This window comes from Octodon degus, unplaced genomic scaffold (assembly GCF_000260255.1).
Source record: "Octodon degus isolate 3935 unplaced genomic scaffold, OctDeg1.0 scaffold00002, whole genome shotgun sequence".
NCBI classification, from domain to species: domain Eukaryota; kingdom Metazoa; phylum Chordata; class Mammalia; order Rodentia; family Octodontidae; genus Octodon; species Octodon degus.
Genome location: NW_004524578.1, coordinates 18,702,796 through 18,717,917, shown reverse-complemented (window position 1 = coordinate 18,717,917; position 15,122 = coordinate 18,702,796). Strand labels below are relative to the sequence as shown.

Genomic DNA, 15,122 nt, shown 5'->3' with positions numbered 1-15,122 from the left:
TTCTAAGAAGGAAAAGCTGAATGAACAAACTTGCTCTCTCCCAGGCCCCTTGTGATGAGCCGTGGGCAGTGACCAGCCCCTGCCACCTGCAAGTGCTGCAGAGGCCAAGTTCAGGCAAATGTTTAACAATGACCTGGCAGGTGACATAGCCTTCAAGATGGCCTAAGATGAGGTGACAGGCTGAGAGGTGAAGTGACTTTTCCACATGTCCAATGTGATTTTGGGACAGTGGGTTAAGAGGTGGCTCTCCCAGGCCTTGGTTCCATGACACCATGTCAGAAATGCTCCTCTTCAAATGTAATTTCCACCTCGTGGTGGGCCCTAAGATTCCCTGCAGAGAGCTCAAGGAATGTGACAACACACAACTTTCTCTCCTTACTCTTCTGGAATCATGGGTATGAACCTGCTGCAGGAAAGATAAGAGGTTTTCTGCTATTCCACTAAACTCCCTTCTCATATAAATGTATCAAAGAGGCTTGATACTATTTTTCAAAGTCAGAGAATCCTAATCTGACTAGGACCATTGTCTTCCAATTATTTGGGGGGCAAGGTGAAAAGTGGGTGCTTCTGCCCCTTAGGTTTTGACAAGTGATTGCTGCCAAAGAACTGTCCACATCTACATGATTTATAGCCTTGATATGATTTGAAAATAGAAGATTTGTATACTCTTCAAAGATTCAGCCTTGTTTTAGCTCAAATAAAACCTTACTAGCAAGGAGAGCATTTGCATTTTCATCAGTAATGAATGACTGGGAAGGAGAGCGCAGAAGTCCAGAGGAAGGAAAAAGATGACCTACATAGAAAGTGCCGGTCCCTTGTTGACCAGGCGACTTTGCATCTCCACGTTCAGTCCCTCTGTGCTCTCATTCAGGCACAAACAAGAATCCTCCTGTGAGACAGCCACAGTCCTGGGCTCACTTCCACGCCTGAGAGCCTGAGGCCTGAACAGAGGGCTTCAGTTGATATCATGTGAACCAAAATGAAATGTAAGTACCATTCAGATCACACACTGAGGAGATTTCAGCTGCCCCCACCTCCTGGGGGATTCTGGTGGCAAATCTGTGTCCCACGCTCCTAGTACCACTCCCCTCCCCGGGTGTGAGACCACAGAGTGGTCTTTTCTCCTGAAGGGATTCGTACCTGGGCTACCACTCTAGTCTATGGGTCAAGAGATGTAGCCTCAGGCAAACAAAAGGAGCCCCTCACTTCTGGGGATGGCGAGTCAACCCTTTCAAGTTATTGCTTAATTTACCTATTTTCACAAAAAGTAAAAATTCCTTCAAGGGATGAAGGTCATAGCAGGAATGATGGCTAGGAATCTTCTAGGTTATAGTTGTGATTGGGTGGTGGGAGAAGTAACAGATGGGAAAGACTAGCTTTCAGATTGAGGGGCAGAGGATAAAGTGCCAATTTGTGCAAAAAGAACATGAAAAGAAAATGCATTGACAAAAACAACAGTTTGGGAGAAAAGCCGGAGTTCCACAATCTGATGCTGTGAGAAATTATACCAAAGCGAAGTTGAGACCACAGAAATCTCAGTCTTCGGAGAGAATGGCTGCTTCTGTTGTTATCAGGGTGATCTTGTGATTGTCAGGAAAGCACTTCTTCAGGCTACAGGCGTTACCATCACATTCACTTGGGCCAGTGCCCAAACTCCAGCCAGGATACCCTTTGGGCTGGCATTTAGGAGAGCTCAGATGGCCCCCTGCCCACAGACTCACAAATTATTTTCTAGTCTGTCCTGCTGCCAAAGGAAATGAAGGAGAGAAAATAGCTTTGTAAAGTATCCAGGTGATTTCTCTCAGAGTTGTTTGTTTCCAGAGAGCAACTGCTGAGTTTTCCAAGTGCAGGGCTCTTAGGGTTCTTAGATAGTCAAGTACCACAGGACTGGAGAAAAGTACTTGAAACCTATAGTGATGTTTTCACTTAAGACAGTTCAGAAAGATCCATCCAACAGTTAACAATTAGAGACTATTCTTTTCAATGTTTCAAGTGACACCTTCGGGTGGAAACATCTTTCTTCAAACCAGAGTTAGAGGGACCAGGGTTAGAAACTAAAATTACAATTAAGTGCTTAAAAAGACTCCCCAGGCCTCTTTATATGAAATGAGGGACAGGGAAAAAACAAACAAACAAACAAACAAACAAACAAACAAAAGGCAAATGATGACAGCCATGCGGTCCCAAGAGGGATGTTCTCTCAAACCTCAGTAGACTGAGTTTATCATTGAACTTCAGAATTGGTGGTCATGTCGGCCATTACCTGGTCCAAGGTCCCCCACCCCATGGCATAGGTGAAGAGCCTCAGGTTCAAAAGGACTCTTGCAGGGCCACAGAGCCAGTGAGAAGCAAAGCCAGGGTCAGCCCAAATTCCCACTCCTCCCCAAGGCCTTTGTCAGGACATCACACTGTGATCACACAGGGAAGTTACACAATATGCCTTGCTGCTCTGGAAGCCCCTAGGAGTGAGGTGGCACCAGTGACTATGAGTTGCAATAAGATGCGCCATCAGGTGCTGTGATGGAAAAGCGCCGGGACAGGCGTTTCCCAAGTTTGCCTGGTGATGAGAATCTCCTGGGGCACTTGTTAAAAATTAAAATCCCCAGACCCCTTCCCAGACCATCGGCAAGGGGAGGGGCCTGGGAGGCTGAATTTTTAACAAATGCCCCATGAGAATCTCAGCAGCAGCGAGGCATGAGGAAACTGCTTGGAAGATGAGCAGGAAGAAAACTTGGCTTGTGACTCAGGGGAATTCCTTTGCCATTTAAGAGGCCCATGTGCTAGGATTCCCAAACTCAGCAGTCCTCAGCACTCGCTTAGGATGGGGAACTCCACGGAAGGGCACATACAATCACCACGAAGTAACATGTGTCCTTTGCTGTTCTCAGGGAAAGGCCTTTTGATTGGCAAAGCAAAACTGCTGTCCAGACACATTTTGAATAGAGAAACTAGGTGTACTTGGCTTAAAAGCAATCAGATGCTGAAACCTGACACGGTGCGAATCCTGTTGCTTGTCACCATGGCTAACAATGCAGTGGAGAAAACCAGTAAGTAAGCACAAAAATAGCCTGGAGCCCCCAGGAGAGAGCTGCCTACTTGAGATAGGAGCGCATGACAAGTGGCCCGCTGATGGTATGAGGTCAGATCCAGGTCAGGAGGGAGATGGGGGACCTGAAGCAGCGAGTAAGGGACGTGGGGCCTAGGGGCAGGCCACTGCAGCTTGCCGGAGTCCCGAGGCCTCACTCCAGCTCCACCTCCACCTGCTCCGTGTCAGAGCACTGTGACTTGTTTCGTTCCCAGTGGCAGATGGCATTGGCGTACTCTACCACCAGCTTATCCATCCACGTCAGAGGCTCAGGGAACAGCACAGAGCCTTCAAAGAAGCCCAGGTGGCCCCCATGCAGGGGCAGCACAAACATGACGTTCTCCCGTTTCTCTGCAGGGCAAAGGCAGCGGGTTACTACTCCTTACTGAGAACCAGGTGAGAGGGGTAAGGGGGAGCTGACTGGGGTACTTTACTCATGGGAAAGTCACCCAACCTCTGCTTCCTCTGCTTTGGTCACCAACATGGGCATAGGCCTTTGATGTGACTCAGCTTGGCTTTGGTGTAGAATGGGTACCCACTTCAGGAGTCCTTCTGACTCTAAGTCCAGGACACACTCAGACTGGAAGTATCTCAGGGAAGACGGAAGAGAAGAGCTAAGGAGGGGGTCCAGGCATCAGGCTGCTACTGCTCCCAGGCAACCTGTTATCCTCCCCAACTTTGTGCATCTGGATCCCCCAGGGTACCTGATCTAGTAAACTGGGGTGGGCAGGCTCAGAGTGGGGTTCAGAGCATGCAGTGTTATTTACTATAGAACAAGGAGAATTCAGTGGCATCAATGGTTTTTCATGCCAGGCACTTAAGACTAAGGGTTAACTTCAAGCTGAAAGTTGTATCAGAAGACACCCAGTCTGTGAACATCGCCTGCTAGCAGGCCATCCTGAGAGCTAGCTGAAGCTTGCTTTGTGAACCCTTGGTTTGGTTGGCCCCACCCCACAAGGGCTAGGATAAGGCACCACTGAAGATATGTGCACAGCCGTCAGCCAGGTTTGACAGGAAGTATTTGTCTTCCCAGGGAATGGCTAACAGGGCCCTCTTGCTGGCTCTCTAGGGATTTTTCTTGTCTCACTCCCGTTTTGGTTGCTGTTCTAGAAACTCATGTGGTATTAGCCCAGTGAGTGAAGGAGCTGGGTGTTAGTGCTTACTTTCTCTGCTGCACTCGTGGCCGGGTGGCACTAAGCCTATGGTTAGAGAGGGGATGGAGACAGCTCTGACCATGTGACATGGCCCCCTCACCCCCAGGCTTAGTGCTGAGCAGGGGGCTAGCCCAGGCAGGCTGTGGACACTCTGCTGGCTATATCACCTCTGCCTAGCTCAGGGCCACAGGAGAACCAGAGGCACACTTCCTCCTGGGGATGTAACTGAATTTACAAGAGAAAGGCAATCACAGAGGACTGCAGAGGGTGCTGGGACCTGAAGGCCTGGGGGTCTGAAATGACTAACGTGGGTGCCCCAACATTTACTCCTGTAACCTCCCCGCTTTTCCTCTTAGCTCCCTACCCAGCACAGAAGTTATGCTGCTTATATTTTTATCCATGAAGCAGATAGAAAAGCTATCATCAGAGGTAGCAGAACTGGTATTTTGTTTTGCTTTTCAGGTCAAATTTTTAGTCTAGGTATCTCTTTAAGGAAAATCCTCTCACTTAGTGGAATCACAATCTTGATTCAATAATTGCAAAGAACACCATAAAAATCCCTCTTGGACAGACACTAGGGATGGTCCTGTCTCCTGCATGAGAACGGGACCCCAAGAAGGCTCTGCCCAGGGCCTTCCCAGCCCCAGGACATCAGACACAGAGTAAGAATAGTGCCACAAGTTGTTGCTCCCCTAAGAGGCTGGTCTCCAGAGGCTGGAAGCTCAGGGAAGGTAACAGAATTTACTGGGGCAATCTGTTGAATGGCTGGGGAGCAGGAGGAGAAAACACTTACCTGAAAGAGATTTTGGAATGGTTAGAAGACTTTCATGCACCAAGGGGTCATCAGCCGCATTCACCAACATGAGTGGTACATAAATCTACAATGAGAAAATGAAGCAGACTTCAAAGATGGGCTCACTTTTCTAGCCCCACTGACACAGGGCTCAAATTCACTACCAGACATGTCTTAAAAGCAAAGGGGGGCCAGGGAGATGGCTCAGTGGAGTAAGTGCTTCCCTGGCAAGCACAAGGGGCTGAGTTCAATCCCCGGTTCTGACAAAAAAAAAAAAAAAAAAAAGCAAAGGGAAATGGAGTGGGGTTACAGCTCAGCTTGCCTGGCCTTCACAGGCCATGGGAAAGTGAGTTGAAAGTGCTTCTGTGCTCCCTGCTGGGCAGTAGGTGTGTGCAGGAGCTGCAGGGGACCTGCATCTTCTGGCGGAGAGGAGAGTGCTCAAAGGCGTTCACTGTCAAAATATTTCTGATCTTTTTCCCAGCTTTCCAGACTAGCCATGCCTTTCAGGTGAAAGACTTTACCAAAAGGTGTACTCATCCATTCAGTTAGCAGTAGGGGGAAGAAAACGGAAGTGTACCCCACTCTAGACAGAGACTTCTTAGAAGAATCTGAAGGCTGAATCCAGGAGTAGGGTAGTGGGTGCTGCAGGACTCTGAGCAGGGTGGCATCTGTGGCTGTTTTAGCAACATAGCCAATAGCCTCCTTTTGCACTTGTGTGGAAGCGGTGCTGACAGAGAACTCAGATGGTGCTCAACAGTCATACTGGGGTGAGGACTGGCTCTGCTACGTTGGGGCTCTGACGTTAGCACTTTGCAGCTCAGTGCTCCCCTGTGGCTCAAATGCCCAAAGCCTGGATGCTGCTGCTGAATGAGGCGAGCTGACTGCCAAGACAGATGAAGAGCTAAGTCATGCGATCGGCCCAGCTGGGGGACTGGTGGGCCAAACCAACAGGTGGACAATGAGTGGGACAAACGGGCAAGTCTGTGTATGCATAAAAGGAGGAGCTGTATAGAGACAGAACCAGAGACCAGCTTGCTGATGGCTCAGGTAAAAAATACATATAGAGCTTTAGTTCACCACAACAATACACACAGCTTATTATTGCAGTTGCTAAAAATTGCACAGATGTAAATGAGTCTACAGATGCGCTCATCACTGTGACACAGAGCACCTCGCTTACTCCGTGCTCACCAGACCTCGGCCGGAACCTGGAGTTCAGTTCTAGGCACCGTGCTATGAAATACACAGCAGTCCAGGATGGTGGGAGACCGAGATGGCTCTCCCATGAACCACAACAGAAACCTGGAGGGATTACGCTGTAAAAGGAAGCCTAAGAAGAATCGGAGCATTCAGCAACGTTAAGAGCTTTCTTATAGCCTAAGGAGCAGCCTGGCTTACTGGGCGGCTCTGGGGGCAGCGTATGGTGGCCACAGATGTTGGTTCAATAAAAAGTCCAAACCCAGCTAGACGGTGATGGAGCTTCCACCAAGGAACTCAGGAAGGCTAGGAATCTGCTGGACATAGACAGAGCTACAGGGAGATAACATGAGTTCCGAGCTGGGACTGGCCACTCACCCTGTGCAGATACCTCATGCAGCTCTCCTCCTCATAGTACTCCTGGAGGGAGTTATAGCCATGGAACTTCCTGGAACACATGGGGTGGGGGAGAAAAAGGACAAAACAACATTAGTTGTAAGATCAGAACTGAGCTCACCGCACTGGGTCAAAGCGTGCCAGCAGCCAAGTTGGGTCTGAAGGCCAGGCTGATTGTATTGCTCCCCCAGGTTCTGTACTGACATAGTTTGTATAGAGGGGAAAGCATCTGGGGTCAAGAGCACTGGCTTTGGCGGCTGGGTCCAAATCCTAACCTGGCCACTCACTGCTGTGTGACCTTAGGGGAGTGGCTCAACTTGTCCTCACCTCAGCTGCTCCCCTAGAGGTACACTGGGTCTAGAGACAGGACTGTCCTGGGAGGTGCTCTGAGACGTATGACTGGAGGTCTTTATAATGACTTGTGATGTCACGTCATTTGAGGCAGTGTGACACTACATGAGACTATAGAAAAGCTGAAATTCAAAGATGTGCTAGAACTTTGTTTTGAACAAAAGTCCTTCCTGTTACAGTCACTCACTGGGCCGCTGTGAACTGGAATGAAACATGTACTGGAACACAGAGATGAGACATGGGCTCACAGTTGCTGCCCTGTGTACTCGTGGAGTGGTAATGAGGCACACACAACATTTACCCACAGCTCGGGTGCACCTGTCTGAATCCCACAGCCTTGCTCTGTGCTGTGCTCTGACCCTGGCGAGGCTCAGCCTGGAACTCCAGAGCCAGGCTGAGGCAGCCCAGCTGCAGCATCTCTGAAAGCCTCCTTTCTCCTGGCTCAGGGGCGGGGTTTGGCCTGGAAGGGTGGCTCTTTTCTGTTTTGATGCCAGACCCTGACAGTATGCCACATCCTTTGAAGGGGAGCATTCTTCCACCTCTGGTCTCTGTACACAGCTCGCCTGGGAATGACCCACAAAACTGAGGCTGGACCCTTGGTGGCCTTTGGATAGGAAACAGGCTGAGTGCAGAAATCCTCCCCAGGAGCCCCGTCCTTGTGCAGTTGGTCCCCTTGCAGTCTTGGGAAAATGTTCCCATTCACCAGAGTGAGGGGGCTTCCAAGATAGGTTATGTCCACAAAACTGCTACAACTGAACTCCATGAAAGAGGAGGAACTCCATGGAAAGCCCAGGGGATTCTCTTTGGGGCTTACAAACTCAGAAGACAAACTGGGAAATTCAAGTGACTTTTTAAAAATTAGACATGCTGTACACATCTACTAAATCCATTTGTGCAAAAGTTTAACTCAGTTCTAATATTTCATTATTGATTTTTTGTCTAGTTCATCTGTCTATTTGCAACAGCAGGGTATTGAAGTCCCCCGTTACAACTGTATTAGAGCTTATTTGCTTTTTCATGTTCGTTAATAATTCATACAACCCATCTAAGTGTGGGTGGTGGCTATGATTCACTCTTCTCTTCTCAATACACCAGCAATTTCCCAGTTTCTGTTTCTCCTGAGAAACTGTTAACAGGTACATTTCAAGGCTATTGGGTGCAAGAAGGTTAATCAAATCCCACAGGAAGAAAAGCAGCAACCCTATGGCCTCAGATCGTTATCTACCTATATCCTGAATGTATACTGTGACACCTCGGTTCACGAACTTAATCTGTGCCATGACTGTGGGGAAAATGGCCACGTTCATGTTCATGCAAAAAACACAGCCACAGTCATGTCTGTCGCCTGACACAGAGCTGGCAAACAACTGTGTTCACGAACCAAGGTACTAATGGACTTTCTCACTTTAGACCAAGCTTAAAGGCACTAAATGGCCAGGCGTGGTGTTGCCTGTCTGTAATCTCAGTACTCCGCAGGCTGAGGAGGAGGACTGCAAGTCCAGCGGGGGCCACTTTGTGAGTGAGACCCTGCCTTCAAGTAATTCAATTAATTAATTAATTAATTAATTTATTGGCGGAACTGGGGATTGAACTCAGGCCCTTGCGCTTGCCAGGGAAGCACTTATTCAAGTAATTACATTTAAAAAAGGGCTGGGGATGTAGCTCAGTGCAAAGGCTCAGGTTCAATCTCAAGCATGGGAACAAAAAAAGACATCAAACACTTGCTCAGTGAGCAGGATGATGGCCTTTTTAAAGAGAATAGTGAGGTCAGCAATCAACTCTACCTTTTGAAGCTGACCTTAGTTAGAATATAAGGAAAGAGATCACTGTGAAGGTCAAGATCGTAGGTGCCCAAAGGGGTCAGGGAGGTAGAACACAGGTGGACGTACACACCTGTCCCCTCAGTTCAAGTCAGCAGTATGAGGCAAGATGTGTGGTCAGTTCCTCTCGCTATTTCCAAGATGTTAGGATTTTTCTGTGAAAATCTGTGTTTAGACACCAGACACTTTTTTTGAGACAGAATCTTGCTTTGTAGTTTGGGCTGGCCTTGAGCTCACTGCGTAGCCCAGCCTGGCCTCACGCTTGCTACACAGCTTAGGCAGGCCTCACACACTCAGTGATCCTTCTGCCTCAGCCTCTCAAGTGCTGGGATTCCAGGCGTGTGCCACCACGCCCAGCAGGACACTTATTCAAGGGGGTGGGGAGGCCCTGTCACAAAGATGGGCTGTGCTAGGCAGAGCTGGCCTGTCTGCAGGCACCCACCTCATCACATTGTCATCGATCTGTGTCAGGGATGTTGCAGTGTAGAGTCTGCTCAAGTCCGTGTCCTCCAGGCTCTGGGGTTTCTTAACGTGGTCTCCAAAGAGAGCTTGCCTAGTGTGAGACACAGAAGCAAAAAATGACTCAATCACTGGTGGAGGAGAGGCCACAGCAGCAGGACCTGGACCAATGGCAAGCCAGGGACAGTCCTATCCTGAGGGACCCAGCCTGCAAGGGACCTGAAAACAGAGCCTTTCAGCCTGTAGAACAATTATCTGTGTCCTGGGTGACTGCAGCAAGACGAGCCCCTCGACCTTACTTTCCTTCCCAGGGACTTCCAGACAAACTAAAGGCTGGGCCGCAGGCTGGGGGAATGTTACACAGGGGAGGCCTCAGGACTTGCACTGTGGAAGGCCGTGGGCAGTGGTCCAAACCTGGGGTGGGGAGCCCCCTTTATACTGGTGTTGGTGAACATCCCCTCTCCCTAGTGGAAACGCCCTTTTTTTTTTTTTATGAATTGTTGCTGCTGCTCAAGGAGAAAGACAGTAGTTAACCCGTTAGCATTTGGGCAACAGGTGCAGGGTTAATTTTTTGTTTTGTTTTTGGTACTGGGAATTGAACTCAGAAGCATGCACATAGTGTCTTTTTTTTTTTTTTTTTTTCAGAACCCGGGATTGAATTTAGGCCCTTGCGCTTGCCAGGGAAGTGCTTATTCTATTGAGTTATCTCCCCAGCGGCCCCAGTAGTTTAGAGTTCTTTTTCTTTTTTTGGTGGAAGCGGGGATTGAATTCAGGCCCTTGTGCTTGTCAGGGAAGCGCTTATTCTACTGGACCATCTCCCTGGCCCCTCACATAGTTTTTTGTATTTGAAGAGATGTGGTATTGCTATGTGGCCTGGGTTGGCCTCTAACTCCTAGGCACAAGGCTGCCTCAGCCTCCTGGATAGTTAGGATTACAGGTACACAGGCCACCATGGAAAATCTGTGTGTAACACGTGCTGCCTCTAGATGACAGCTGGAGAAGCTGTGAATACCGGCCTTACTCAGGTGCCCATGACCCCACCCACAGGAAGCCTCAGCTGGGGTGTGTGCTGGGCTGGGCGGTACCACACACTCTTTGAATCATTGACAAAAAGAGACTAAGAGTCGGGTGTGGTGGCACACGCCTATAGTCCCAGCTGCTGGGGCGGCAGGAAGTGGTTTGAGCCCAGGAGTTGAAAGCCAGTCTCAATAAAAAATAAAAATAAAACCAAAAACAACTGATGATTTAGTCAGACTTCCTTTCCTAAGGGAGTGTATCCTGTGAATGCTCCAGACTGGAGAAACCAAAACACGCCCAAACCCTGCACGGACTCCCAAGATGTGGGAGTCACACAGAGGGAGCCGCGGAGAAGCAGCCTGGCGGTGGTGGAGGAGATCCGAGAGGGGCCTCAAAGGACGGCCGCTCACTTCAGCTTTTCTTTTTTTAGACAGGGTCCTGATACATAGCTTAGGCTGGCCTTGAACTTGTGACAATCCTCCTCCCTCATCCTCCCAAGTGCTGGGATTACAGGTGTGCACCATCACACCCAGCTCAGTTACCTAGTTTTTTTTTTTTTTTTTTTTCCCCAGAATCAGGGATTGAACTCAGGCCCTTGCGCTTGCCAAGCAAATGCTTCTTCTACTGAGCTATCTTCCCGGCCCCCAGTTACCCAGTTTTGATTGGGTCTTTTATTGGGGAGGAGTGTCTGATTTTTTTTCAGTTCATGTATTCTACATATTACTTAGTCCTCTGAAGAATAAGATAGAATTTTTTTTTTCTCTCATTCTGTAGGCTCTCTATAGCAGCACAATTCATAATAGCTATATCTTAGAAGAGGACTATATGTCTATCAACAGGTGAATGGATAAAGAAAATGTGATGTTTATACACCATGAGGACTAGTCTGCCATATACAAGGATAAACTTGAGTCATTAGTAGGAAAGTGGATCTACTTTATTTTTTTAAATCAATGAATCTATCTATCTATCTATCTATCTATCTATCTATCTATCTATCTGGTACTAGGTCTCGCTACACAACTTGGGACTTGTAGTGATCCTCCTGTCTCAGCCTCCCCAGTGCTGGGATTACAGGCCCACCATGCCTGGTTTCAATGGCCAGCATGGAGCACCCATGGTTCCAGGGTGGGTATGGCATGCAGTACTGGGGACTGATCCCTGATCCTTGTGCTTGCCAGGCAGGCACTTAGACGGCCAAACTATCTCTCCAGCTCTGGATCTAATTTAATATAAAGTTAAGGGCCTAGGAGATAGTTCACTGGCATAAACACCTGCTTGGCAAGTGCAAGGTCCTGAGTTTGATTCTTGGTACTGGGGAAAAAAAAAATCACAAAGTTAAATGAAATAAATCAGACACATAAGCTTAAATATCACATGGTTTCTCTTATTTAAAGAAACCCAAAATATAAAGAGCAAAATGAAAGATAGCTAATATGAAACAGGGAGATTGGGCCTTTGGAAAAGGGAAGAGGACCAACAGAAGAAAAGGAAAGGAGAAAGGATGAAAAAGGAGTTAAAATGTGGTACACACATGTACTTATGCCATGAGGAATATAATCATGATGCACTATACACATGTATGCATAAAAAATAAAAATTGGAAAAAAAACCCCCACAAAATCAGGAATGGACTGAGAGTGACACAGTTTGAGCCCAGCCTGGCCAATTCAGTAACTTAGGAAGACCCTGTCACTGGGGAGATGGCTCAGTGGGAGCCAGGCCCTTGCCTGGCAAACACAAGGGCCTGAGTTTAATCCCCGGTTCTGCAAAAAAATAAAAATAATAAATAAATAAATAAAATAAAATAAAAATTCTTTAGGGGCTGGGGAGATGGCTCAGTGGAATAAGTGCTTCCCTGGCAAGTGCAAGGGCCTGAGTTCAATTCCCAGTTCTGCAAAAAAAAAAAAAGTTACTTGTCTCAAGTAGCTTTAAGGGGCCGAGGAGATAGTTCAGTAGAATAAGCGTTTGTCTGACAAGTGCAAGGGCCTGAGTTCAATCCTCAGTACTGCAAAAAAAAAAAAAAAAAAGAAAAAAGAAAAAAGAAAAAAAAAAGGAAGACCCTGCCTCAAAATACAAATTAAAAAGGGCTGCAGATGTAGCTCAAGGTGAAGGCCCTGGGTTCAGTCCTTTGGACGAAGCATGCACAACAAATAAGAAGGGCTGGGTGATGAGCAGAGCTGCACAGAAGGGCACCAAGGGGTGTAGGAGAGGCTGGAGGCTCAGGAGCTGCCCAGGACCCAGGCTGGTGGGAGGAGGCGGGAGCACAGTGGTAGCAAAGGCACAGCGATAGAAATCACAGCTGAGGTGGGAGCAGAAGCGTGGGACACGCAGGACAAGTTGGTGAATGCGCAGTGGCTTGAGGTTCTGGCAGGCTCGTGTTCTGCTCTGGCCTGTCAGAACGCCAAAGGCTGGCCAAGGCCACCCTGATGCCCTGCACAGAAGCACCCTGAGGATGAAGGTCCCCTTCGCAAGGACAGGCCAGCTCAGTTGCTTACTGGGGAAGGAAGGAATGGGGTAGAGGAGGCCTCCTGCCTCGACTGACTAGGAATTACCAGTGCAGACGGAGATGGGCAAATGGAGCTTAGGATGGATTTGCTCCTGACCAAGTCACCAGTGCGCTCAGCAGGCACCTGAGCCACACATCATTTTTCCCTGGAGAGCAGGGCTTCGGGCTCTCGGTGACTGTGAGCCTGTGTCTCCTAGAGGGTCGGGAGGGCGGTACCTGTGCGAGAGGATGATCTTCTTCATGTTGTCAGCCATGAGGAAGTTGTAGAAGCGCCGGCACTGGTCCCACTGCATGAAGGTCTCCTGGGCCCTGGAAGAACCACAGTGAGGGGAGAGGGTTGGCATGGAGGGAGGACATGGGACACAGGTTCCCCCAGGACCTATGGGGACAGTGAGGTTCTCCCCAATGACATTGGAACCAGGGCTCTGATGCACAGCGTGCAAGCCTCTGGGAGGAGAAACCATGTCCTTACAGCACTCCCGCTCCTCTTCCTGCCCGGCCTCTCTTGGGCACAGAGCCTGCCAGAGGCTGCTGCAGCTATCACTCGAATGCTTCCTCCATGCACCTGCTGGCACAGGGAAGCCTAAAAAGGACTTCAGTTGCTGATCTAACCTTCAGCCTTTTTTTATTATTTGCCTGAGGACGCTGAAGGAACAGGGCCATAGGAGCAGTGGCTAGTGGGGTGGTGTGGTGTCTTGCAGCCATGGTGCTATGCCTGGCAGGGACACAACAGCCCACCTGCCATGAGGATCGGACTTGGGGCTCTCCACAGTGGCATGAGGAGTTAAGAGTATCGCTTAGTCCACACCCAAGCTCTGATGGACACTCAGCCATTCTTGCTCCCCCAGCCTCATGTACCCACCCCCCAATCAGGCCCCACTAACCTCCTTTTATCCTATCCATAAAAGATCTAACTCAATAAACTGGACTCAGACTCTCCTTTGGAATTACTTCAGGAGGTCCCACCTGGAACCCCCAAATTCAGGCTGGTGCTCTATTCTTTACTGGTACATCACCATTTACCTAAGAACCAATCTAGCTAGGATTCTGCAGGCAGGGCAGGCATGGCGAGGGGTGAGCTGGTCAGCTAGACAAGGTGAGCATGGCCTCAAGTCTGGCTTTGGTGGAAGAGACCAGAAGGTAGAAAACCCTGCACCTCAGGGGATGGCAGTATCTGCCCAGAACCCAGGGGGCCCAATTAAGAAGGGTTGGAGGAGGGTGAAAGGGCAGAGCACTCCAAAGAAGCTGTGATGGCACAGGGTATCATGATAGACAGACCTCGTGTGTGACAGGTGCAGGAGAACCATGGGAGTGAGGAACTCTGGAGAGGGGAGGGGACAAAGGACATCAGAGTCACGCTGGCTATATGCCAATGGGTGGGGCACAAGGACAGTATGGAAGATCTCAGAGGTGTCTGGGAGACTGCTCAAGAGGGAAAGGACCCCATGATGGAGATTGCGTGGCTACTTAAAATAAGGTTACCTTTCAGGAGAAGCACAACAGAGCTATGTGGTAAGAAAGCAGAGACTTGTAGTGCCCAAATGCCCCAGGGGAAAGCACACAAAAAACAACAGGGTAAGAGCTGGCAGGTCAGGTGGGAGAAGCAGATCTTACATCTGTGATGCAAATCACAAGATGGGCACAGGGGCCAAGTGCTTGACTTGCTTCTGGGTTCTCCATGAGAGAAGGGAGGGCAGGAGCTGCTCCCGGGTCACCTGACGTAGCTGCCAGCAGAAGGACTCAAGGAGGAAGTGTGGAGCCCAGCGAGGGATGGCTTTGTGTAACCCAAGGGAACCCTTGTTTGTAGGAAGCCAGATTTCAAAAATGACAGAAAAGACTGCAATAGGTCTCACAGGAAAGATACCTCCAGAGAGGTGGGAAACTCTTAAAAAGTAATGCTGCCACTAAAGTCACCAAGAAGAGGAGCACACCCCCATAGCCAGTATGCTTTCACTGGAAGTGTTTTTTTTTTGTTTTTTGTTTTTTACTAATAATGGCAAACAACATTACTTTTTTTTTTTTTTTGCGATACCAGGGATTGAACTCAGGACCTTGCACTTGCCAGGTAAGTGCTTATTCTACTGAGCTATCTCCCTGGCCTCTTCAACATTACTTTTATTTGCATTTATTTCATGCTTAATTTACTCCCATGCTATAGGTTTTGTTTCTTCAGTTTCTCCTGGGATAACTTTTCCTTCTGTGCAGCTTCCTCCTCTGGTTTAGGAACGATTTGTTCTTTTTCGGTAAGGATCATTTCAATATGGCAGGGGGAGCTCATGGATGGGTTAATGCAGCCATGAGCTCTATAGTACGGCGGCACATCTAGGGTGCTTTGTTCACC

At 48.8% G+C, this 15,122-nt stretch overlaps 1 protein-coding gene across 1 annotated transcript in view; it reads right to left on the bottom strand.

Moving 5' to 3' along the window:
• Positions 1 to 492: 492 nt before the first annotated feature.
• Abhd2 (abhydrolase domain containing 2) overlaps positions 493 to 15,122 on the bottom strand; it is a 105,617-nt gene continuing 90,987 nt past the window's right edge. The window contains exons 7-11 of the mRNA XM_004623289.2: positions 12,998 to 13,090; positions 9,239 to 9,349; positions 6,608 to 6,677; positions 5,033 to 5,117; positions 493 to 3,436 (exon numbers count right to left, since the gene is read on the bottom strand). Coding sequence (XP_004623346.1) covers positions 3,240 to 3,436; positions 5,033 to 5,117; positions 6,608 to 6,677; positions 9,239 to 9,349; positions 12,998 to 13,090 — 556 coding nt within the window. The 3' untranslated portion in view covers positions 493 to 3,239. The remainder of the gene's footprint in view (positions 3,437 to 5,032; positions 5,118 to 6,607; positions 6,678 to 9,238; positions 9,350 to 12,997; positions 13,091 to 15,122) is intronic.